This window comes from Ursus arctos, unplaced genomic scaffold, assembly GCF_023065955.2.
Source record: "Ursus arctos isolate Adak ecotype North America unplaced genomic scaffold, UrsArc2.0 scaffold_3, whole genome shotgun sequence".
In the NCBI taxonomy this organism is placed as follows: domain Eukaryota; kingdom Metazoa; phylum Chordata; class Mammalia; order Carnivora; family Ursidae; genus Ursus; species Ursus arctos.
In genome coordinates this window covers 17,126,387-17,152,344 of record NW_026622985.1, presented here as the reverse complement: position 1 = coordinate 17,152,344, position 25,958 = coordinate 17,126,387, and the positions used below count along the sequence as shown (strand labels likewise).

The window sequence follows — 25,958 nt, the reverse complement described above, 5'->3', positions numbered from 1 at the left end:
TCAGTTCACTAGGGGGGCATGGCCGGCTCAGTCAGTAGAGCATGTGACTCTTGATCTCAGGGTTATGAGTTCAAGCCCCATGTTGGGTGTAGCGTTTACTTAAAAAAATCAAATCAGATCAGTTAACTACAAAAAGCCCCTGCTGAATGCATGCTGTACATTATGCCAAGATGTCAGAAAGAATGGACACATATTCCTATTATTTTGCTAGACAATGCAAGCATTTGGCTCCCTTCTGTGAATTTTCAAAACCATACACCAATAATAGCAGGGACAATATGTCTTTTTCAACTTTAAAAATCTTAAAGGCAATTACTTAGGCAATTATTTGTACTGTACCATATATACGTATAGTCAGCTAACCCTTTACTGGTTATATCTTCAAATTGCCAGTAACAGGCAGCCATTTATTTCATCTATAGAGTATCCACTACTAATTAATACATACCCAGGGAATGTAAGAATTTTACTACTTAGCTTGGGCAAAACATAATTAAGATGGGAAATAAAATGTGAGAGTTTCTATTAGGCAAAAACTGCTGATTCTTCTTATTGACTAGAATAATATGTAACAAGTACTTCTTGGTTAATAAATGTAAGTCAAACAATTTAATAATGAATCTGAAAACTGTTAGCAGCTCCTCATGCCAAGAATTTTTCCTTCTCCCTAATTTCCTAGTTTTCATCTCTACCCCGTCCATTTTTCTAAGTAAAATAAGGGGAAGACAACCCATTCATTTATTGTATAACCCCATGCGGGTACAAGTTTATCTCAAAACTGTTTGAAGAGTCATACTAATCTATGATTGAAACTGTCATTTCATCACGGGTTTTGTTTTTCCCTCTAAAGGACTGGAGTAAACTATTTTCCCATGCTGTCGATGAAATGCTGGTGCTAACAGAGCATGTACACTTCAGGGTTAGAAAGACTTAGCGACCCAGAGACTATTTTGTCTGAAATGGAGAGACAGCACGTCTATTCACATAAAACTCATTTTAGAGGGAACACTCTTCCTGACCAGGACAGAGGCTGCCAGGAGCTACGAAGCCAACTCCCTACTTCATGCCAGCATCTGCAGACTAAAGGGAAAATTAAGACATGGATAAAGACAAGTCCCTTCTTCACATCAAGAACTACTGTCTTTTTAAGGATGGAGAGAATTGAGCTCAAAGAATACCAACACTAGAGAGCTTTGCAATAGGAGAATGAACTCATAGAGGTAAAGCTGGTCACCTACACAGTGATGTTTTCGCAGTGTTGTTATCAATACAGTTACCTAACTCTGCTCTTTGTATCACCCACCACACTTCACTGTTCGTTTTTAGTCTTTTATCTTACTTGCTTTCTCTTTGGCACCTGAACTTTCTTGAAGCTTTCCTTCCCATGACCTCAGTGACCTCTCCCCCATTTTTATTTTTTTCCTATTTCTATGGTTCCTCTTCAGTCTCCCTCAGAGGCTGTGTTCTCCTTCAATCTAACCATAGGCTCTGATCCCGTGCATGCTTTCCTCCATCTATCTCCGTGTGAAAAACAAACACTCAAAGCTTAAAAAAAAAAAAAAAAAAAAATCCCTTTGTGGTAAGGGTTTCCAAAATCTATATCTTAGTCCATATGTAGACATTTCCTCCATAATCCAATTATAACACCTTTTCTTCTGATAATAGTATTTGGTATATGGAGCTCATAAATATTTGTTCAGTGAATTCTAATGCTATTATTCCAGTTTCTAGCATCAAATCAAAATGATATCTATCTTTCCAAAGTTGAGGGAAAGGTTATGTAATACCATATTTATTTATTTTCCTCCTTAATGTTCCATTGATTTATTTTTGTTTTACTTATATAGTTTAACAAGGCAGTTTTACATAAGCTCAAAAAAGTAAGCATTTTCTTAACCACATGATGTACAATTTTAAATTGGGTTCCACATTAAATAGTATAATACCTCTTAAATTTTTTGGTCAACCAAACTTTCCCCACATCTTTGGGTTCAGTGGGGTTTTTAAAAATGTGTTATTACTGGCTATAAGAAAGCATGGCTTTGCTTTGGTCACTCTCAGAGTAAGTAAATCAGGAATGTGAAAACCATTATATGACCAGGGCAAAATTAGAATCTGAGTATGTGAACTGACAGTGTATTGGGAAGAAAACAGAAAAGTCCTATTAAAACAAATGATAACAGCATATATTTAAGTCCAGATTTGTACATTCCTTAAAATATTTGTAGCAACAACGGCAATGCTCTTTTAGAGTTCTCTTATTGTGAAATTATTTTACACGCTAGCTCATTTATCCTCACTGACCTTCTGATGTTGGAGACCTGGGGTTTTAGCTCTTCCTTTTGTTTGGCTGGCTGGATGAACTGAGGAAGGGAGAGAGAAATGACTTGCCCAAGCCACCCAGACTGTCAGCTGTAGGGTTCACTGGGTCACTCAGATTTCCCAGCTTTCAGTCCAAAGCTCCTTTCACTATACCATGCTATTGTTTAAGAGACTTTTCTATTTAAGACCACCTGAAATATTCTTATAAAGAGTCAAATACACAAAAGTAGTAAATATTATGAGACTTTAAAATGGATTTCACCCTGTTTTAACATGAAAACCCTAAGGAAGACATATCTATCTTTATTCTCAGATTTATAGTATCACACTCGTGATGTTACTGCTGTGGAAACCAAACCATCAGTGAAGAGTCTAATATATGCATACTACTTACATTTTTGTTTTTTTTGGTGTTTTTTTTTTTATTTATTTGAGAGAGCATGAACAGGGGGAGGAGCAGAGGGAGAGGGACAAGCAGACTGAATGCGGAACCAGACGCAGGCCTTGATCCCAAGACCCTGAGATCATAACCTGAGCCAAAACGAAAAGCCAGCTGCTCAATGCACTGGGCTATCCAGGCACCCGCAGTATACTAAAAACTCAAGTTTTTAGAAGATGTACATACATCTAGGTCCAAAATAAAAATACTGTAATCCTAGAACCTTCATCTGTTCATGACTTCCCTGTGTTCTCACTTTTGTGAGTCTTGACTGTGAGAGTATTTAACAAGGCCCTACTGATACAGCAATGCCCGTGAATGTTTGCAGAATCTACCTTCTACCAGCCCCAATCCAATCATCAAGTTCTAGCACTTTCATCTCCCAAGCCATTGCTCAGGTTTAGCCACTTCTTTCCGATCACTGAGCCACTGGGTTCTGCACCTTGTCATCTCTCCAAACTATTGCAACTGCTTCCTATTCAGCCTCCTAACTTCTTGTTTCTGTCAATTCATAGGCTATCCTGCTATCTAAACAATCTTCCTAAAATATTTCTCTGATGACAAAACTCCTTATGCTCAAAACTTCAATGCTCACTTCCCATTTGAAGAAGTAATGAGATTAACCTAGCATCATGTGCAGTTAACATTCAATGTCAAATGAATTTGAGGGCTTTTACTAACCTGTCTTCTGAGTCTACCCTATGTTCCCAACAAAATCCCTTTTATGTTTCAGCCTCTAAACACATTCACTCGACTCTTTCAGGACAATGCTTGACTTGTAGTAGGCATGCAATAAAGATTTACTCAGAGAATGCTCAATCTCCCATGTCTGCCATTAAATTCTGCCATTCCTTCAAGAAGTGAAGATTTCACACAACCATCTCTACAAAAGCTTTCTTTCTTTCTTTTTTTTTTTGAAGATTTATTTGACAGTGAGAGAGGGAACACAAGCAGGGGGGAGTTGCAGAGGGAGAAGCAGGCTCCTCGCTGAGCAGGGAGCCCGATTTGGGGCTCGATCCCAGAACAGTGGGATTATGACCTGAGCCGAAGGCAGACACTTAATGGATGAGCCACCCAGGCGCCCCTACAAAAGCTTTCTTGATCCTGCCAGTGAGATAACACCTCCCTTTCCTTCCCTTGCACCACTAGAGCACTTAAACCCCTTTAAAAGTACTACATCAACAGAGGCAGAATGTTGCTAGTGTAGTATTTTTATACTGAAGATATGGTCAATTTCTTGTATCTTTCTATCCCTTATAGCACCCAGTAGGTTGCCTTGGATAAAAGCTCAGCTTTATTCTAAAACTCACTGCTGGTTTTAGCACCCTGTGAAATCCAAATATCAACAGAACTTAATAAACTTTCCCAAACTGATTACAGTAAATAATTTTTGTTATTAAGAACCAGAAATCAGGTTTGGCATACACTGTAAAAACTCCACTTTCAATACAGTTACTCTGGGAGCAGAGCGGCCGCACTCTGGATCATAACTGCCTTCTAGTTTAACTTGAGCTGGCTTAGCCATAACCGATAAGGAGGCATAAAGAGAATCTCAACTCTCTCCCTTTCATCAAAGGGCCTTGCTCGTCTCCAATCGAGGGTACTGCATCCAGGTGGCTACTTGCAGGGCACGTAGAAAGCAGGAACCGGGAAAAAGTGACCAAGTTTTACAGGGAGTGTTCCTAGATTTACAAATAAAACATGTGGCAATAGAGCAGCTGAAAAAGTTCTTGAAACTTACATGCAATGTAAGTCAAAAGAAAAGCTCTTTAATAGTTTTTATTAGGATGGCTCAAAGTTCTCTACCTCTCTGATACTAATCTTTAATACCTAGTATAAATACTGAATTTGTATTGCTTACATTTGTGAAGATTTACTATAGTTCCTGGCTTATAAGCAAAACATCACTGGATCATCAATACAAAAGTGAAAAACGTCATTTTAGAAAACAAATGTTTAGGAGGACAAAAACAGACTTGTACCTGTGTTCTGCTGCTGGAACAGAATAGCCTGGAACAGGATCTTTCGTTCCATAGTATTTTTTAACAAAAGCAATTCCCGCTACTGTATCTGTTCCTTTGAAGTTAACCAAATGAGCAGATGCTCCTATGCCAGCAGTCTGGAAAAGAGACCACAAACCAAAGTCCAACAGAAGAAAAAGACCTATACTTTGAGGTATAGAGTGGATCTCTCAAAGGAGTTGCTGTCTTCATCTATTCTTGGAGAGATATTTAACTATTATCAGAGGTAACAGTTCCTATGACAAAGATTCAGTTTTTCCTAAATATTTAAGGAGTCAACTGTTACCTTCTGCAAGAGACTTACTGAATAGTGACCCACCCTCATTTCCCACCAGCCTCTTTTCCGTTACTCTGCCTTGTGCTTTTCTGTGTTATCTGACACCTGCTATATTTATTATAATATATAACATTATCTTACTGTCTGTCCATCCATTCCAATATATTAAGGATACGGACATTCATTGAAAGCTTCATTCCACATACTGTAAACAGAGGCTCTAACACATAGGAGCTACTAAATGTGCATCTATTGACTGAATGTTGGAATTTCAAAATGTAGCCTATTCAGAACCAAGATCAGTATCAGTAACTTCCCCCAAATTTATAATGGTAATCTTAACCAACAAACCACATTCTATTAAATGAAGTTCATTTCAGTTTCTTACCTCTTGGGAAGAAACTCCTCTGTAGCCAAAATCATGTAACTTGTATTCCAGACCATTTAAGTTACCAGATGTCTCCAGCAAATATTTGGCCAATATTTTCTTCTGCTCTCTAGAATTTGTGGCCACTGTGATTGGATACCAGGACTGAACAAGAATAGTCTGTAGTGATAAAATTAATCATAAGTATTAGAATATAAAATATCGAGTTCTTTCTGAGGAACACCCCTGCTTTCTCTGGAGGTATGTCCCAGACCTCCATACTACCTGAAATGCCAGCTAGACATCTGAACTGTATAGCAAGACGCCCATCATGTGTGTTCCAGATACAGTGCATTTCTTAGCTCTCAAATTAGCAACAAAGGATAAACACGGCAGGACCTCAATAGTAGAGAACATCAGATTACCTAGTTTCTATCCCAAAGTGCCAATGAAGCAAATAATATTTAGAGAAACTTCCTGTGATAAAGGACCTTTTTTTAAATTTTCAATCTGTCATGGACAAATAGTTTTATAAAATACACTCGCACTTAGGTGTTGAGGGAATTACCATGAAAGTTTCTAAAAAATTTGGTTATCCTCAATTTCTTTATTTAATGTGGACCTGCATCAAATAGTTTATGGGCCAACATGGGAATACACTTTGAATAGTATGGGTCTAAAGAATTAAGCATTTACTCTTCTACATAGTCTTGGATCTAATTTTTCCTTAGATCGATTACATGACTACTGGTAAGTTATTTAGTTCAGAGATGCTTTCGCTTGGCACTAGAGAATTCTATTCACTGAGTTATGCTTTATGTCCTTGGCTTTTATCAAGTCATTTTAAGAAAGCTACATGAAACATTTCTGCATACGCTGTAAAACTGTGAGGTCACTATTTTATAATTCTTTCTAACAGCAAAAAGGTTTGGTTTTGCTTTTTGGTTGGAAGAGATGGTTACGTTTAGCCCAATGTGTTCATTCCTCAGTGCTCTGTATGTCTGAGACATCTTTGCAGAACCCTTGAGCTCTTCTAAACACGTTTTGAAATCTGATTTAAGAACTAAGTCTTCTTCTAGCACCAATATTGATGTTGATAAAGCTATTCAATAATTTTAGTGGGTTTTAAAATTCAGTGTATGGTGAATAGCAAAGGATATTAGCAATAACTTTGAACACACTGGGAAAGGTCATTGTAAGGAATACTATTTAGTACTATTTAAAATGTTTTAAATCAAGGATTGCCTGGAGACCATCTTTAAGTTTGTAAGTAACAAGTTTGCTGGATTTGGTAACAGACTTCATTTATAAGGTGGTAAACTTGGGGATGGATAAGATTAGGATAAACCTCCTCCTACCCTTGCAACAGAAACCCAGGAAGGATGCAAAGTTACTATGTAGAAGTCTCTTCTGGAGACTTGGTATTTAAACAGTTTTTTATAAAACACAGGATCTATCAGAAACTATAACAGGGATTGTGTCAGACCATAAACTAGTGTGGCTTAGATAAAAATAGCTAATAAGGACTGAAATTATTTAAGATCATATATATTAATAGAGTAGAAAGTAAATTTGACAGAAGTTCTGTTTTAGGTTCTAAACAATTAAAACAAGGAACTATGTAATTTGTCTTCCCCTTCAAAAACGAACAGTCTCATGTTGGATTTTACATTTAATCATTTTTAAATTAAAAATGGTATTTATTTGCTAACAAACTACGGCTCTACGATGTCTATATGTAACATTTTAAACTTTATAGTTTTTTAGTGAAATACACCAATATAACGATTATTACAACAGGGTTTTTGTTGTTGTTTTTAAAGGTTAGTGTTTTTTTCACTTTCTGAAGAAGATAAAAACATACATGAAGCAAGGTGAGCTGGGAATTAGTCCTCTATGTCCATAAGTATCTGCTTTATGGAAGTTCAATTAGACACAAGGAACAAGAACTTACAGACTAAATGAGAAAATAAATTTAAAAAGTGAAAAAAGTTACCTAAAGATGATGATTTTCAAAATAAGATGTATCTGTTTGGGATCTTTTGGCATTGAAGGTAAAAGGATAGATGGATAACTCTTTCTCTTGTGTTTTTATAATACCATCCTCTTAAAATCTATTATTTCCCAATATAAATACTATAACAACTGTACAAAAACTAATCGTAAGTTTTGAGCTCACAGTTTAATTCAAAGTTTTAAGACAGCAGTAAAATATTTAAAGTCTTCGTTTTGGGTAATTGGATATTTTTTTCTGGGCCTATTAGCCTACTATAAGTTGATGTCCCATAAAGAGTCTAATTAAGAGCTTTAAATTGTGCCAACTTAGAAAATGTATTTCAAACATATTCTTGGACCTCTTACTTCTTCTAAATTTTCCAGTCCTTATAAATAACCCCAAATGTATTATTTTACAATATAACAAGTTAGTTTAACCAATAAACTACTAAGATAAAGAGTTCTAAGCACTGGGTAAACGCCTCTCACATAGTAAGGTGGTATTTCTATAGTCACTTTCTAAGGTATTTCCTCTAGTAGAGAAAATCTAAATTAAGCCGTTGAGAAGCTAAGTAGATTATTAATGTCAAAACTAGGAGCATGTGAAAACAGGACTCCTTCGGTACAGATGAAAGGAAAACAAAGAGCCCTGCAGTATAAACTCAAGAGTTTCTAGTGTATCCATCCTCCTTTTTAGGCTTAGAAATTAAACAAAATGATCAGCAAGTCTTGAGTGTGTTTAGATGAGAAATATCAGGTGGTAAAGCGTAGGCTCTAAACTGATTAGATAATGAAGAAAGCTGTTATTAAAGATCTGAACAAAATTCCTTTAGAACAGACTATCCACAAAATAAATCTTAAGTTACTAAAAATAAACCTGTGTTCCTTTTCTCAGTTTTCTCTATGATAATATACATTTAGGATTGCAACAAACAAGATGGAAGCCAACTGAGATTTAACAGTAATAGTTCTTAATAATTTCACTTAGATAAAGTCTCAGAACATGAAATTTCACTGGAAGGAACCTTAAAATTATTTAATCCAACTGTCACTTTATAAATGAGAAAACTGAGGTCTGGAAAGGTTTAGTAAACTGTAGATTACACAACTTTATTAGTAGCAATTTTAAAATCAGAATCCCAGTTGAATGGTTTTTACATCTTCAGCTGATGTTAAATAATAATTAAAATAAAACAATTCACCTCAATCCAATTTGTAAGCCAGTAACACTCTGGATCTGTGTTTTCCACTGTGAAGAGAACATTTCCTCGGGGAATGACATAGCCCTCAGGAACAGCTTTTATTTCTATTGGAAGATGCCCATCATATTTCTGGTAACAGACAATAATGAATTTATTCATTCAACAGATGATATGCAGTTACTTGTTTTAATAAGGTTCTTTATATTTTACAGAAGCTAAACTTACACTGTCATAGAAACTGCAGTTGTCCATGTTACTATATTGCTAGTAACAGAGTCAGAAAATCCTTATTCTCTTTAAAGAAGATTAGCTAAAATGATTTACAGTTTAGGCACTGATATTAATTTTTAAATATTATCAGAGTACTTCTGCTAAGAACATTTCTCACTAGAAGATAATCTCAAACTGATCCAAAGGAAAAAAAATTTTTTTTCCCATTCTTTCAAAAAGAGTTTATTCTGATATGTTCCAAAAATATTCCAAGAACACTATCTTTCTTCTAAGTAGTCATTTTCATAAAAGAAAAGCTAAAGGCTAAAAGACCAAATAAGGGATTGCTATTAGCAAGACAAACAAAATAACAACAAACAGAAAAGAAAAGAGAGGATGCCCGGGTGGCTCAGTGAGCTAAGTGTCTGCCTTCCGGCTCAGGTCATGATCCCAGGAACCTGGGATAGAGGCCCGCATCGGACTCCCTGCTCAGTGGGGAGCCTGCTTCCCTCTCCTCCCTGCTTGTGATCTCTCTCGCTATCTCTGTCTCTTCCTCTCAAATAAATAAGTAAAATCTTAAAAAAAAAAAAAAAAAAGAAAAGAGAGAATTTTAAATAGGTTTTCTCTTTATTCTGATAGTAGACCGAAACCACTTTAGGAAAAGATCATTAGGTGTACTTTCTAAAGCTTTGGCAATCAATATCCAAGTGCAACAGTTCTTTCCAAAATTAGCCTGAAATATACTTGCTATGGAGTATGTTATTGGATATTTAATTATACCTCCCTTTTTTAAAACATAAAAGCTGTGGCTAAATTTTGGCTAGGAAGGCAAATTATTTCAGAAAGTCTAATAGTTTTTATGTGATTTGGGACAGATAACTAGATAACAGAAAAATCTGTTTAATGAGAAGCATTGGAAGGCTTCAGGATATAGCAGAAAGAATACGGCCTTAGAAATCCTAGCACGGACTCAAAAATACTGACTTGGACTTTGGGAAAGTCATTTAACATCTCTAGGTCTCAGACTCTATTCTTAAAACAGAATTAGGTAAGACTAGATTAGATTCCTAAAATTCTCTGAACGTAAAATCAAAAGATTTATCACCCTGGCTACTGGGAATTATATTAATAAGCTTAACATCTATTACTGTTCTCTTCCCAACAAACGAAATGGGGTGAGTGCAGGAGTTAGCCAACAGATTTTACTGACCTTACTTAAGATACAGGGAAGTACAGCACATAGTGCTTATGTGACTCTTCAAAGACCCATAAGTAAAAAATAGTAAAAGTCAGTATTACAATATAGGCCTGAAAGTTAAAGTACTTCTAATTATTTTGTATTTGATAGTCTACAATGGAAAAGACATTTGTTTTTAAGACATAAATTAACACTTTACATGGCAAGATGCCAAAAGATCCCATTCCCAATCTATCATCGTAGTAGAGACCTCCACCAGAGGACATTCAACTCTTATAACTCAGTTGCCAGGTCTTTGGATGCTCAAAAGGTTAAGTAATCGATCCAAACATGCTAGGTATGACTATTACAGGACAACAAAGAATAAAAATCGACTTTATGGATCAACATGGAACCATTCCAATGATTCAGTCAGGGAAATTTCCCAAATTATTGTGTAGTGATTGACACACTACATCTATTCCCTTAAATAATCTATAGCTAAGAGAAAAGACCTAAATTTTAAAACTGTCAAATAACCATGCCCTTTCTTAATTGCAGTGCATTTTCAAAGATTAAATCACCTTTCTGAAAAATGCTAGTGATTTAAATTGTAATTCATTAATACTATAAACAACTATTTAGACCTGCTATAGAAAAAAATTTAAATGTCACCCTTAACTTTTCACAAGAATATCTAAAATAGCCATTATATTTGGGTCACAGATGGAAAAAAAGTTGTAATTATAGTCTTCTATTCAAATTCCTTTGTAAGAAATTTTGAACTAAAAGCAAAACATAAAAACCATTTTTTTACCTCAAGAATGTAGTTCCATCCCTTTTCATTAAAGACATCATCCTGGAAATGCTCTCTATACACCTCTTTGGCTTCCTGGATCTTCTCTTTGGTCACTACTTTCCCTGAAAAGACAAGTTTCTCCTGTTTACATTTCTTTTTTTTTTTTTTTTTTTTTTTAAAGATTTTATTTATTTATTTGACAGAGATAGAGACAGTCAGCGAGAGAGGGAACACAAGCAGGGGGAGTGGGAGAGGAAGAAGCAGGCTCATAGCAGGGGAGCCTGATGTGGGGCTCGATCCCATAACGCCGGGATCACGCCCTGAGCCGAAGGCAGACGCTCAACCGCTGTGCCACCCAGGTGCCCCCTCCTGTTTACATTTCTAAAGGCATTCCATAAATTGCTAAATTGCTGTAGGATTAATCCCTCTAGCTATTTCACCATTCTGTGGATAAAAAACCAAGAACTGAGAGGTTAAATGATCACCCAGAGTCAACAGCACAGCCAGGAAAGGAATTTGCTCTTCTGCTCATTCACCCTAAGCATATATAATAAGCTCTTATTTGAAAAGCAGATGTGCAGAAGAAATTATTACACATGTAGTATTTTTTTAATCACAGTAATGTTAAATTCTAAGATATTTTTTCTATAATTATTAATATATATATACTCTTCAAATTTGATACAAATAACCTTCCAGGTTAACCTTTTTACTTTATTCAAAAGGGTGTCTTCAGGGCTGATAATTGATAATCCAGTAATTTTCACAAGGACTAAGTTTTGGCTCCTCAAATACACTTTTAGTTCTCTTTAGCTGTAAAATGAGGATAATAGTAGAGCACCTACTTACAGGATGACTGTGAGGACTAAGTGAGTTAAAATATATGAAGCATTTAGCATAATGCTGGCCTATAATAGGCAATTAATAGATTTTAGCTATAATTAATAAAGTTTTTAAGCTGTAGAACTGAAGTATGACATCAATCTTTAGTAACTTTTTCTATGTAAGGTCACTTAGTAAACTCGTTTAAAATATCTCGGTAAGTCTTACTGCAAAGTACTTTGGATACTCAAGTAGGTTTTTAATGGTGTAACATATCTGAATTATCTGATCTTAAATGCCGAGATTATGGGAAAAGGTTATTATCTGTGTAAAATTCAACTTAATCTGTATTCATTTCTGAGACTATTTTTATTTGAAAAGGCTTCAGAGATGAAATTTTCCAAAATGTATAAAACCTCTGTGAACTGTTTTTGCCCAAGAAATACCATCATAAAACAAACTAGACATGGACTTTCAAATACAAAAGCACAGAAATTATTTTGGGGGTTTTTCCATTTTAACACTTGAGACTAAGGCCACAGTGTCAGGCAGTTCTGAAAAATAGGCTTTTAAGATAAAACAGACTATGACAAAAATATTCTGTTACCATAATTCAAAATGAATTCCCAGATGAATAATGAATCCTTTACTGTGAATGACTTAAACCTATTAACATACCAAATTAGCCTCAGAAAATTGACTTTTCTAAACTTATTCCCGAATTTTTTAGTTTCAGAAAATCTTTCTCATACTTGGAACAATAAGCACATACACCAAATTATAAGATTTAATGCATTCAAATTAACAGATTTTTTTATAATTCTAAAACAACCCCTAAAATAGTCAAAGTAGTTAAGTAAATATCAAAATTAAACTTGAGTTATTTCAAATCATAGAATATAATATAGATAAAAAATTATGAAGCATTACATAAAAGCAGCATTTTAAACATACTAGGAAAAATAATACCTTTTAAGTACTTATTAAGAATGTACTGCAACCCGTAAAATACTGTTTCCTCGTATTTCACTTTCTTTATTTTGGAGTTTTCTGTCTTCTTTTCACGGCATTCAAAGTAGGAATAAACTTTGCTTGTATTGGGTGGGTACTGTTTATAGTGAGTAACCTAAAGAAAAGAGAAATACTTGAGTTAGAGAACATAAGAAAAGAATATAAATCATGACAGAAAGGCTTGAAATTATCGAAAACCAGAGAAATTACACTTATTTCCTCTGATCAGCTTCTTTTCCTAGCTGTAAAGAATACAAAAATAAGCATCATACTTATTAGGATACTTTTTTATAGTTCAGTATCTTAATTTCAAAACCACAGGAGACTATTAAATTAACTGAACTTAACGAAGTATGAGGCCTCTAAGGGGACAGATGGGCACTTCAAAGTTCGAACGAAGAGAGGTATCTCATTTGGTCTTGAGGAATGGTCTTCCTTCAGGGAAAGGGAGATGTAGCTGCCTGGGGGGGCATACCCATGTTATAAAAAATGAATTGGAAGCAGAATTTGGTAGTGTTACTATCCAAATGTACCATGTTTGGTAAGTCAATAGTCAATGACTTCCCATGGCTCTACTTCATCTGTATAGTGAGGCAGTGAGAATGACTACTTCCAGCCTTCATTGTAACACTATGAAAACCTGGATGAAAGCAGCAGCAGCAGCAAAAAAAAAAAAAAAAAATCCTGTTTTATAATATTACTTTTTCTCAAATTTCCTCTGAATTGGGAAATAAATGTCCAGGGCATCATCAAATCCTTAGGAGTTGAAATACATGAAGAAGTATTATTTCTTTTCCATGAATTTGGGTTAGAGTCACTGTTGAAAGTTAGTATGTCTTTGTTTTAAGAAAAAAGTGAGTTCATTATAATTTGTATTTTCTTATATTTTAAAGTGGTTAAAACATTTTACCAATAGAAAATAACTGGAAGAATAATATGTATGTGCTCTGTTGAAACAGTAGGAATGAAAATGCCTTAAAGCTTAAGGGAGAGGGCGGTCAAGCGGGTAATGAAATGATCGTTGCAGAACAAGTTCCATGGATGACCACTGTGAACATAAACCATTCTTCCTGTTTAGCTCTGATCCTCAGTTTAGGGAAACTAATGCTTTTCTTGTTTGGATGCACAATCTTAAAGTAAAACTTGGCTTTAATCTAAAAAATCTTTGTAGCTTAGCACAGAAATTCTAAAATAAAAATACTCTATATAGAGAGCAAAAAAAAAAAAAAATCACAAATGTTTGATAAATGTTTCTTCTCCAAAAGAAGCAAATTGCAACTCTATGAAAACAGCACCCTTATGCTGTTTGAAGGCAACCTGAGAGAAGAATCTTAAACGTAGAGGTAGACACCAGGGTTTGGTTTGGGTTTTTATTCTTGTTTTTTTTAGGTTAGAACCTAGAGACTGATACTACTACTGGAAGCTGAAGTAGTAGCCCCATGAAATAGCTAAAACAAAACCCAGGGCAGTTCAGTCTATGAACCAATTCATCAAAATGCAAAGACAACATATATATATGAATAATACCCTAGGAATAAATCACTACTATTTCAACTACTCAGGAAACGAATTAGAAAAAGGTAATACCACCTAAAAACATACCCAAGATGTACGTAAGAATGAAAATGTCCAGTTCACAATATAAGTAACTCCAACTCCTTTAGTGGGAATAAGCAGTGAGGTAGAAGAAAAGTCAACTAGGATGAAGTAAAAATCAAGTAAAGGTCTGGATCACATTAGGCAAGTTTACAGAAGTCAGATTCATAGCTGTGACTCTGTTTGACCTTTTTGCAGTTCAGATACTTAAGGGTGCATCTTTATAAATTAACTTTTTCTATATCAGATTTAAAAGTATGAGAAGGCAAATAAATAATTTTCGTCTTCCGAGTAGACCAAACAGTCAAAAGCTGAATGGAAATGTTCCTAAACTATTTAACTCCACACTGGTCTAAAAGTATACTAAAACTTTTCGATCATACAAATACAGTTCCAGTTCTGGACAATGACTGAATATGTTTATAATTTTAAAGCTTTACTTCTGTCGTGTTCTTTAATTATATATTACAACCTTTGCATAAGTATTCAGAATGCCTCCTCTGAAAACAAATGTCATTAAAAACACAAAATTGTCTAGGCTGCTTAATTAGAAATGAAGTGTGACTTCTAAAATCTTCTTAGGAGAACTTTCGAGAACTAGTCTAGAATTTAGCTGAAGATGCTAATTCTCAGGCAATTAACCACCTACCAAGGAACACCCAATATATTTAAAGAATCAAATAGTATGTTCAGATCTATTTATATTGGCTTATACCATTGTTTTAACGGGAAATTTTTTTCCAAACAGAGCTTCTTAAGAAGTAAATACTATTCTAAGAATATAACCAATAGAAAATTTATAATGGTTCCAGTTTTGCTAGGTTTACTACCCTTTTCATTTTACTTTCTGGTAAACCGCTCTCTCTGAACCACTTGGAACCTTCACTAGAAAATGAGGTGATACAGCAGAAAATTAAATTAATAAACTGTTATTTATTTTGTAAATAGTTTATTCATAAATATATACTGTGTATCCACTATGTATCAGGCACTGTTTCAGGTACTGAGGATGGGGAAGTAAATGGGCTAAGGTGGTTTTTATTCTCAAAGGGCTAATGAGGACTGGGAGGTCAGAGAAAAACATATAAATCAAAATAACTTCAGATCTAGATGTAGGTTTTAAAAATTAAAAGAAAATGAAGGGCTACAGGGGGCCTGACACACTGCTGTAAAGAGAGGGCCAGGAAGGCTTCTCTGAGATGGTGACAGGACCTTAAACTACAAGGAGATAGGAAATACACTGATTTAAGGGACAGAACACAACACCAGTGTGGTTGGCGCATGAGAGAGTGGGGAGGAGGAGTCCCAAGTACATGGTAAGGTTACAGAGAGATGCAGGGACAAGATCGTGTAAGGCTTGTATGTTACTGCAAGGAGCTTGAATATTAAATCAAGTGTGAATATGATCTTCATATTTTATGAGGATCAGCTTGACAGGTCGAGAATGGATTACAGGGTGACCAAAGAGGAAGCAGGACCATCAGGTGAGAGGCTAAAGACTAGCTTAGATGATGGAAGTGGCTCATTTGGAGGTAAAGGAGAATTAGGCTAATAGATTATAATTGGGGGATGGGAGGGGGGAGGAATTAATGTTTCCTACATTTTTTGCTTGAGCAACTGGGTGAATAACGGTGCCATTTCCTGAGATGACGAAGGCTGTGGAAGGAATGGATTGGGAAATCAAGAGCTCAGTTTTAAATGTATCAAGTAATACTAACAAAGTTCCATAGTATTCAAAATTAAACTGAACTACAAAAAGGGAGTTATTAAACATGTTGGTTTTATTAGCACTACTTTGCCTTCTATCAATAGAGAAAATGGTTCTACAATAAATTTAACATTATCTGTAAGATGAAAATAGCTAACTTCTCATAATATCCTCAGCAAACCTTATCTCTAAAAATGTTTCCTAAACTAGCATGATTTTCCTACACCTGACAGAGCACACTACCAGTATGTGAATACGTGTGTGGTAAAGAACACAGGCACACAGGAGAAATTAGCTCTTTTAATAGAAGTTAATTTCACAGTCTTGTGATTGATTTACTTCATGAAAAGCTAAAAATTATAATCAATCCCTAGGCTACATATCCTTGTCCCAAGTATGACATTTCAATAGAAATATGAGGAGTGCTTGGGTGGCTCAGTCAGTTAAGCATCCGACTCTTGGTTTCAGCTCAGGTCATAATCTCAGGGTCATAGGACTGGGCCCTGCACAGGGCTTGGCGCTGAGCATGGAGCCTGCTTAAGAGTCTCTCTCTTTCCCTGTCCCTCTCCTCCTCCCCCCACCTAAAAATAATTTAAAAATGAAAAGAAATAGAAGTATTTAAGTTGCACAGAATCTTTCTGTGAGAACAGACTTTTTCCTGAGCCTCTTCAGATTTCCCATGAAGCTGATCTGATGTTTTTTCAAGAGCTTTTCTTTCTTTTCTTTTTTTTAAAGATTTTATTTATTTATTCGACAGAGATAGAGACAGCCAGGGAGAGGGAACACAAGCAGGGGGAGTGGGAGAGGAAGAAGCAGGCTCATAGCGTTGGAACCTGATGTGGGGCTCGATCCCGTAACACCGGGATCACGCCCTGAGCCGAAGGCAGACGCTTAACCACTGTGCCACCCAGGCGCCCCAAGAGCTTTTCTTTTACAATGGGATCACAAGACCAAAGGCAACCACTACTAACATACTTTATCAGTTATAATTTTAACAGATAGGAAATAATCATAAGCCAACATTTTAACAATACCATGTGTATATAAGAGCACATGGGAAAATATATATAATGTCACAAATAACTTATATTATCTATATAATTTATAAGGGCACTCAAAAGAGGATCTACTCAGCCTTACAATGGCTAAGACTTTCTGCCTCGTGAATGCTAATGTACTAAAAATAGCAAAAAAGTTAACTGATTCTTACTTCTTAAAGATTTTTCAAGCCTTGGAAATACTTCTACTGCTGAAGAAAATAAATAGTTTTTTGCTATTTGGCTTTTGAAGCAACTTCAGAACTTTAAAATAACTTCAAAAGTATGGCTTAAAGATTTTTGGTTTGTATTTTGGGGAAGAGAGGAAATTGTTAAATCAACTATAATCATACTGCCCCTTCCCCTAAACCTCCTGGCACAGAGTTCCTGATAATTTGTACCTTTTTTTTTTTTGGCACACCTTTGAAAAAGATGTAGTCAGCTAACAAGAGGACACCAGCTTCTGGTATCTTTGTCTTGCAAAATATTATATAACTACTACTGATCTGAGTTAATCTTCTTATGAAGCACATTCATGATTTACATATAGAATTTTATTTCTGTTGCCTGAGCTTTTCCTATAATTTATAATATAAAACTCACTGGAAAATTGCATCATGCGAATGCACAGGTTATCTCGGACATACACACAAACTGTAACAGTACTCCACTCCTCACAAGGCTCAGGCTGCCCTGAGAGTCGCTGTGACATAACTTAAGTGTTTGTTCAGAAGCAACGAAAAAGCAGCAACCATGAAAAACAGGAACAGCTCAGACACTGGGTAGCTAAAGTTCCAGCCAGGACTAACTTGCCAGTAAGATCTGTCCCCAGCTCTCTTTCCAAAAAGCCCAAACCTTTAAAGTTTGTTAATCTGCCATTAATGAGGCGGCAAAATCTTTTTTAAAAAAGCTACCTTGGGTGACTAATCACCATACATAAATTATACAACCTTCTGTAACTTCTCTAAAACCAACTTTCACCCATGCTGGATTTTAAGAGACATCTTTTGTCTTTTACAGTACTTAGGAGATCTCCAATATTTATTAAATGAATTAATGAAAATGGGCTGAGTTCCAGATAACCAGTTTACAAATGAACTTTTGAGAAGCAACACACTGGATAGCACAATTCATAACAAGGGGTGATGTGTAAATTGCTTAGAGATTACTATCGTACACTATATATATTTTTCAACTCAATTGATAACATCTTCCATTTTGATCTGCTAATTGGTAAAATGTTCAAAAATAATAAATCTAACATTATCTACATAGAAGCAAGGGAAAGGAACAAGGAACAGAAATGCACCTCTTAATGAGCCAGTTATTTGTAAACTTATCAATGGCTACCCCAGGGGTAGGTGGGAAAAAACCCTCAAAACAAAAATCTGATCTCCTTTACAAAAAGTTCCAAATGCTTTTTAAGTACTGCAATGGCTAAAGCAGCCCAATGCACCTTTCCCTAGCCGGCATAGCACAACATAAATACAACCCACTACTTTATGCCATTTTGAAAATGATTAAACAAGAACCCAGGATGAAAATGGAAGAAACAACCACATTTACCTGTTTCTCAGTTCCTTATTGTGTATAATATAGTATAGATTACAGAAATGAATATATATTTTCAAAGCTCCTCCTCTGGTCCAAATTGTCTTGAACCCTCCAGAGAGGATACAAGTAAAAACAAAATAACCATGTTGGCATGTGCCTGGACACTACTCTACTACTTGCAAAAAACCTTTTTGTAGTCCTCAGACAACCAACTATTCTTTCTTTGGTTTTAGAAAGAAGAAATCCACAATATTCTCTCTCTCATCAACACGTCTAAAACCACTAGGTTCCCTACCTACTTTAACTGGCCAGTAGTTTGTAAGTATTGATAAGAATATGTAATAGTTTCATGTAATTGCCAAATAAAAATTTCATTACTTCTAACCTCAGGATTATCATTTCTATCTCTTCTTCATCTAAGAAGATAAAAAGGTAAAAATGGAATACTGGTTATAAGGACCACAAAATATGTAAGACAAATGAAACTTAAAAATGTCAGTGTGGAATACACCATCTATTTTAGTATACTGGTATAAAACACATCAACCTGACTGAATCCTCTTGAGGGATTTTTGGGGAGGAAAAATGAAAAATCTTTTTTTTTTTAATTTTTAGTAAGATTTTATTTGAGAGAGAACATACAAGCAGGGAGGGGGAGAGAGGGAGAAGCAGGGAGCCTAACATGAAGCTTGATCCCAGGACCCTGAGATCACAACCTGAGCCGAAGGCAGATGCTTAACTAACTGAGGCACCCAGGTGCCCCAAGATAAAAATCTTCTTAAAAGGTTTTATTTATATTAGACAAACTTGGAAGATGGTGGCAGAGTAGGACGACACAGGCTTGCCTCATCCCACAACTTAGATACTAATCATCCTAAATACCCTGGAAATCCACCTGAAGACTGTCAGAACAAATTCCACAACTAAAAGTCAAGAAGATGCCACATTGAAGGAGGCAGGAAGTACAGAGACCAGGTTTGGAATGAAAAGATCACGGCCACTGCAGTGGAAGAAAGAAGGGCTAGAGACAGACTAGCACACAGGGGAGCACACTGGAATAAGAATCCCCATAGCATCTTGCTTGGAAAGCAAGAGGAGCCAAATTTCGTGAGTTCTTGCAGGTAGCAAGAGTTTTAAAGACCCGAGTTTTAAAGGTCAGCAGGCTTGGCTAGGTTAGAGCCCAGAGGGCATTGCATTGCATTGCTCTTGGATAGAAGGCAAGTCAAACAGCCCATGAACATAGTGTGGAAACAGTGATCTGAAGAGAGCGTGGGGCACACAGTGGGGAGGTTACCTGCTCATCTTGGAGCATGTCTCAGAGGGGCAGTGTCCACGGAAAGACCCCTCTGGGAACAAAGGAACTGACAGGAGCCATTTCCCTCTCCCTGCCCCTCAGCATAAGCATAGGACCACCTATGGGAACCAGTGCAGCATCCACATTCCCTACCTAACCTAATTACACCCCCTCCCCCCAAGCACGCTTGGATGGAACTGCCTCTCCTGCTCACATTTGTCTCAGTGCTAGCACTGTGGGCCCCCTCACGCAGACCAGCCCAAATGCCTGCTCACACAGTGCCTTCAGAGACGGAGATTTGCAGGGCCTCGGTTCCAGTGGCAGTGGCAACAGGCCTCATTCCACAAGCAGAACCAAGCACACCTAGTTAAAACATGCTACATTCAGGGCGGGGGACAAAACACTGCCCAAAACAAGTAAAGACAGCCTCTGCAGATAACTGGCCTAAAGGATAAAGCAGCCAGGACACAACAGCTGAGCACATGTGGCACACACTGGAGACACTCTCAGAAGTGCCAGATCCTGGGGAACAGGGGACACTACAAGGCACGGCACTACAGAACCTCTGTTTCATTACCTTCAAGAACAGGACATGCAGCTGATTTTCCCAATACACAGAAGCAGGCACAGAGACTAAGACAAAATGGGAAGACAGACGAACTTGTCCCAAATGAAAGAACAGGACAAGGCCTGGGGAGAGATCTAAGTGAAACAAATATATGTAACATGCTAGAAAGAGAATTTAAAGTAATGATCATAAAAATACTGGACTTGAGGAAAGAGTAGAAGGCATCGGTGAGATCATTAACACAGAGTTAAGGAATAACATAGGAGAGATAAAGGGCTCGATAAACAAAATAAGAAGCATGCTTAATGAAATGAACAAGCTGGAAGAAGCAGAGAAACAAATTAATGACCTAGGAGACAGAAAGAGAGAAAAAAATAATTACCCAAAACAGGGACATAAGGAACTCAGTAACTCCATCAAACGTATTAACATTCATATTCTAGGAGTTCCAGAAGAAAAAAAGAGTGAAAAAGGGGAAGAAAATTTATTTGAAGAAATTATAATAGCTGAAAACTTACCTCAAACTGGGGAAGGAAACAGACATCCAGGTCCAGGAGACACGGACCACCCCCCCCCCGTCCCCCCCCAAAATCAACAAAAGCAGATCCACAGCAAGACATACAGTAATCAAATTGTCAAAATATAGTGATAAAACATTTTAAAAGCAGCACGACAAAAGAATATAGTCACGTACAAGGGAGACCCTATAAGTCTATTAGCAGATCATTGAGCAGCAACTTTCTAAGCCAGAAGAGCACAATATATTCAAAGTGCCTGAATGGAAAAAATCTGCAGGCAAGAATACTCTATTCAGCAAGGCTATCATTCAGAATAGAAGTAGAGAGAGTTTCCCAAAGACTAAGGGAGCTCATGATCACTAAACCAGCCCTGCAAGAAATATTAAAGGGGAATCTCTGAGCGGAACACAGAGACCAAATGTGACAGTATAAAGGTACAAAATACAAAAGCAGTAAACAGTTCTGGAAAAAAATCAGTCAAGGAACTCACAAAATAAAAGGATGGACAATATGACAACATATACTTAAAATGTGGGAAGAGGAGTAAAGAATGGGTTCAAACTTAAATGACCATCAACTTAATATGAACTGCTAAACGCCAAAGAGATTACATACAAACCTAATGGTAAGCACAAACATAAAACCACTAATAAATAGGCAAAGAATAAAGACAAATAAATCCAAATATATCACTAAAGAAAACCAGCAAACCATAAAAGACAAGAACAGATCAGAGAATATTGTCAGAAACAACCACTCCCCAAAAATAAATAAATAAAATGGCAATAAATACATATCTACCAATAATTACTTTGAATGTAAATGGACTAAACACTCCAATCAAAAGGCAGGAGGTGACAGAAGGGATAAAAACACCAGATCCATCTACATCCTGCCTATAAGAGACTCCTTTTAGACCTAAAGACACCTGCAGATTGAAAGTGAGGGGATGGAGAAACATCTATCATGCAAATGGAGGTCAAAAGAAAGCCAGAGTATACTTTTATTGGGCAAATTAGACTTTATTTTTATTTATTATTTATTTATTTATTTTAAAGATTTTATTTATTTATTTGACAGAGAAACAGCCAGCGAGAGAGGGAACACAAGCAGGAGGAGTGGGAGAGGAAGAAGCAGGCTCCCAGTGGAGCAGGGAGCCTGATGCGGGACTCGATCCCAGGTCCCTGGGATCACGCCCTGGGCGGAAGGCAGAGGCTTAACGACTGAGGCACCCAGGCGCCCCTGGGCAAATTAGACTGTAAAACAACAGACAAAGAAGGACACTATATAATAATATAAGGGACAATCCAACAAGAAGATATAACAATTGTAAATATTTATGCACCCAACATAGGAACACCAAATACATAAAAGTTAATAATAAACACAAAGGAACTAATGGAAAATAATACAATAATAATAGGGGACTTTAAGAGCCCATGTACATCAATGTACTGATCATCTAAACAGAAAATCAACAAGGAAACAATGGCTTTGAATGAACAGATGGATGTAACAGATGAATTCATAGCATTCTATCCTAAGACAGCAGAATACATATTCTTTTCAGGTGCACACAGAACATTCTCCAGAACAGATTACATATTAGGCCACAAAACAAGCCTCAACAAATTCAAGAAGATCCAAGTCACACCACGCCATCTTTTCTGACCACAACACTATGAAGCTAGAAGTCAACCACCAGAAAAAATCTGGCAAGATGACAAATACATGGAATTTAAATAACAAGCTACTCAACAATGACGGGTCAACCAGGAAATCAAAAAATAAAAAGTACATGGAAACCAATGAAAAAACAATGGTCCAAAACTTCTGGGATGCAACAAAAACAATTCTGAGAGGCAAGTTTATAGAAATACAAGACTATCTCAAAAAGAAAAATCTCAAACATCCTAATCTTACACCTAAAGGAGCTTGGAAAAAAAAAAAACCTACAAACAACACCTAAAAACAGCAGAAAGAAGTAAATAATAGAGATTACAGCAGAAATAAGTGATATAGAAACTTAAAAAAAACCAATGGAATGGAGCAATGAAACCAGGAGCTGGTTCTCTGAAAAACTCAACAAAATTGATAAACCTCTATCAAGACTCATCAAGAAAAAAAGAGAAAGGATGCAAATAAATAAAATCACAAATAAGAGAGAAGAAATAACAACTGACACCACAGAAATACAAGCAATTATAAGAGAATACCATGAAAAACTATATGCCAACAAACTGGACAACCTAGAAGAAATGGCTAAATATACGGAAACATCTGAAGTACAAAACTGAAACAGGACGAAATAGAAAATTAGAAAAGAGTGATTATTAGGCAAAGAAATTGAGTCAGTAATCAAAAAACTCCTAACAAACAAGAGCCCAGGATCAGATGGGTTTACAGGCAAATTCCACCAAATATTTAAAGAAGAGTTAATATTATTCTTCTCAAACTATTCCAAAAAATAGAAAAGGAAGGAAAACTTCCAAATTCATTCTATGAGGCATTACCCTGCGACCAAAACCAGATAAACACACCACTAAAAAAGAGAACTACAGGCCAATATCTCTACTGAACATAGACAGAAATCTTCAATAAAATACTAGCAAACCAAATCCAACAATACATTAAAAAAATTATTCACCACGATCAAGTGGGATTTATTCCTGGGTTGCGAGGGTAGTTGAATATTTGCAAATGAATCAACGTGTGATACATCAATAAGAGAAAGAATAAGAACCATAGGATCATTTCAGTAGATGCAGAAAAAGCATTTTAACAAAGTACAACTCATGATAAAAAGCATCAACAAAGCAGGTTTAGAGGGAACATACCTCAACATAATAAAGGCCATATCTGAAAACCTACAGTGAACATCATCCTCAATGGGGAAAAACTGAGAGCTTTTCCCAAACCTAAGGTCTGGAACAAGACAAGGATATCCATCCACTCTCACTACTTTCATTCAGCATTATTACTGAAAGTTCACAGCACAGTAGTCAGACAAGAAAAAGGAATAAAACACATCCAAACTGGTAAAGAAGTCAAATATTCACTATTTGCAGATGACACCATTTATAGAAAACCCAAAAGACTCCACCAAATAGCTACTATAACTGATAAAAGAATTCAGTGAAGTCTCAGGATACAAAATATATGGAAATCCTGCATTTCTATGCATTAATACTGAAGCAGCAGCAGCAGGAGAAATTAAGAAAACAATCCCATTTACATTTGCACCCAAAATAATAAGACACCTAAGAATAAATCTAACCAAAGAGGTGAAAGACCTATACTCTGAAAACTATAAAACACTGATGAAAGAAACTGAAGATGACACAAAGAAATGGAAAGACATTCCATGTTCATGGATTGGAAGAACAAATATTGTTGAAGTGTCTATACTCCCAATGCAATTCACACATTTAATGCAATCTCAATCAAAATCCCAACAGCATTTTTAAGAGAAACAGAGCAATGCTAAAATTTCTGTGGAACTACAAAAGACCCTGAATAGCCAAAGCAATCTTGAAACAGGAAAGCAAAGCTGGAGATATCACAATTCTGGAGTTCAAGATATATTACAAAGCTGTAGTAATCAAAACAGTATTGTACTAGCACAAAAGTAGATACACAGATGAGTGGAACAGAACAGAAAGCCCAGAAATATACCCGTAACTACATGGTCAATTAATCTTTGATAAAGCAGGAAAAAACATCCAATGGGAAAAGACAGTCTCTTCAACAAATGGTGCTGGGAAAACTGGATCGCTACATGCAAAGAGTGAAACTGGACCACTTTCTTATACCACACACAAAATACATTCAAAATGGATTAAAGACCTAAACGTGAGACCTGAAACCATAAAAATCCTAGAAAAGAACACGAGCAGTAACTTCTCGACATCAGCCGATGCAACTTCTTTCTGGGTATGGTTCCTGAGGCAAGGGGGAAAAAAAGCAAAAATAAACTATTGGGACTACATCTAAACAAAAAGCTGCTGCTTCTCTCTTTTTTTTTTTTTTTTTAAAGATTTTATTTATTCATTTGACAGAGACAGCCAGCGAGAGAGGGAACACAAGTAGGGGGAGTGGGAGAGGAAGAAGCAGGCTCCTAGCAGAGGAGCTTGATGTGGGGCTCGATCCCAGAACACTGGGATCACGCCCTGAGCGGAAGGCAGATGCTTAACTACTGCACCACCCAGGCGCCCCTAAACAAAAAGCTTCTGCACAGCAAACAATCAACAAAACTAGAAGGCAGCTTACTGAAAGGGAGGATGTCATTAGCAAATGACATGTCCTATGAAAGAGTTAGTATCCAAAATATATAAAGAACTTATACAACTCAACACCCACAAAACACATCATCCAATTTGAATAATGGGCAGAAGACATGAACAGACAGTTCTCCAACGAAGAGATACAGATGGCCGAAAGACACATGAAAAGATCCTCAACATCACTTACCATCAGGGAAATGCAAACCAAAAACTATAATGAGCTATCACCTCACACCTGTCAAAATGGCTAAAATCAACAACCCAAGAAACAACAGGTGTTGGCGATGTGGAGAAAAAGGAACCCTCTTGCACTGCTGGTGGGAATGCAAACTGGTGCAGTCAATCTGGAAAACAGTATGGAGATTCCTCAAAAAGTTAAACATATAACTACCCTACAATCCAGTAATTTTTACTACTGGATACTTGCCCCAAAATACAAAAACACTAATTCGAAGGGATACATGCACCCCTATGTTTATAGCAGCATTATTTACAATAGCCAAGATATGGAAGCAGCCCAAGTACCCTTGACTGATGAATAAAGAGGGGTGGTATATATATAAAATGGATTACTGAGCCATAAAAAAGAATGAAATCTTGCCATTTGCAAGGACATGGATGGAGCTCGAAAGTATCATGCTAAGCAAAATATATCAGTTAAAGAAAGACAAATACTGTATGATTTCACTCATATGTGGAATTTAAGAAACAAAACAAAAACGAGCAAAGGGGAAAAAGAGAGAGAGACAAACCAAAAA

At 36.3% G+C, this 25,958-nt stretch overlaps 1 protein-coding gene and 1 long non-coding RNA gene across 9 annotated transcripts in view; one reads left to right on the top strand and one right to left on the bottom strand.

Annotated features, from left to right (window-relative positions):
* The window catches only part of LOC113266178 (uncharacterized), a 188,293-nt gene extending 180,907 nt beyond the window's left edge, over window positions 1-7,386 (top strand). For all 5 annotated transcript variants that reach the window (XR_008956255.1, XR_008956257.1, XR_008956256.1 and 2 more), the window contains one exon: window positions 851-7,386. This is a non-coding gene — a long non-coding RNA (uncharacterized LOC113266178). The remainder of the gene's footprint in view (window positions 1-850) is intronic.
* NAMPT (nicotinamide phosphoribosyltransferase) overlaps window positions 1-25,958 on the bottom strand; it is a 401,813-nt gene that overhangs the window by 11,020 nt on the left and 364,835 nt on the right. For all 4 annotated transcript variants that reach the window (XM_057304070.1, XM_048212899.2, XM_057304071.1 and 1 more), the window contains 5 exons: window positions 12,601-12,757; window positions 10,828-10,931; window positions 8,624-8,752; window positions 5,448-5,606; window positions 4,744-4,880 (listed from right to left, as the gene is read on the bottom strand). In XM_057304070.1, the coding sequence (XP_057160053.1) occupies window positions 4,744-4,880; window positions 5,448-5,606; window positions 8,624-8,752; window positions 10,828-10,931; window positions 12,601-12,757 (686 nt within the window). The remainder of the gene's footprint in view (window positions 1-4,743; window positions 4,881-5,447; window positions 5,607-8,623; window positions 8,753-10,827; window positions 10,932-12,600; window positions 12,758-25,958) is intronic.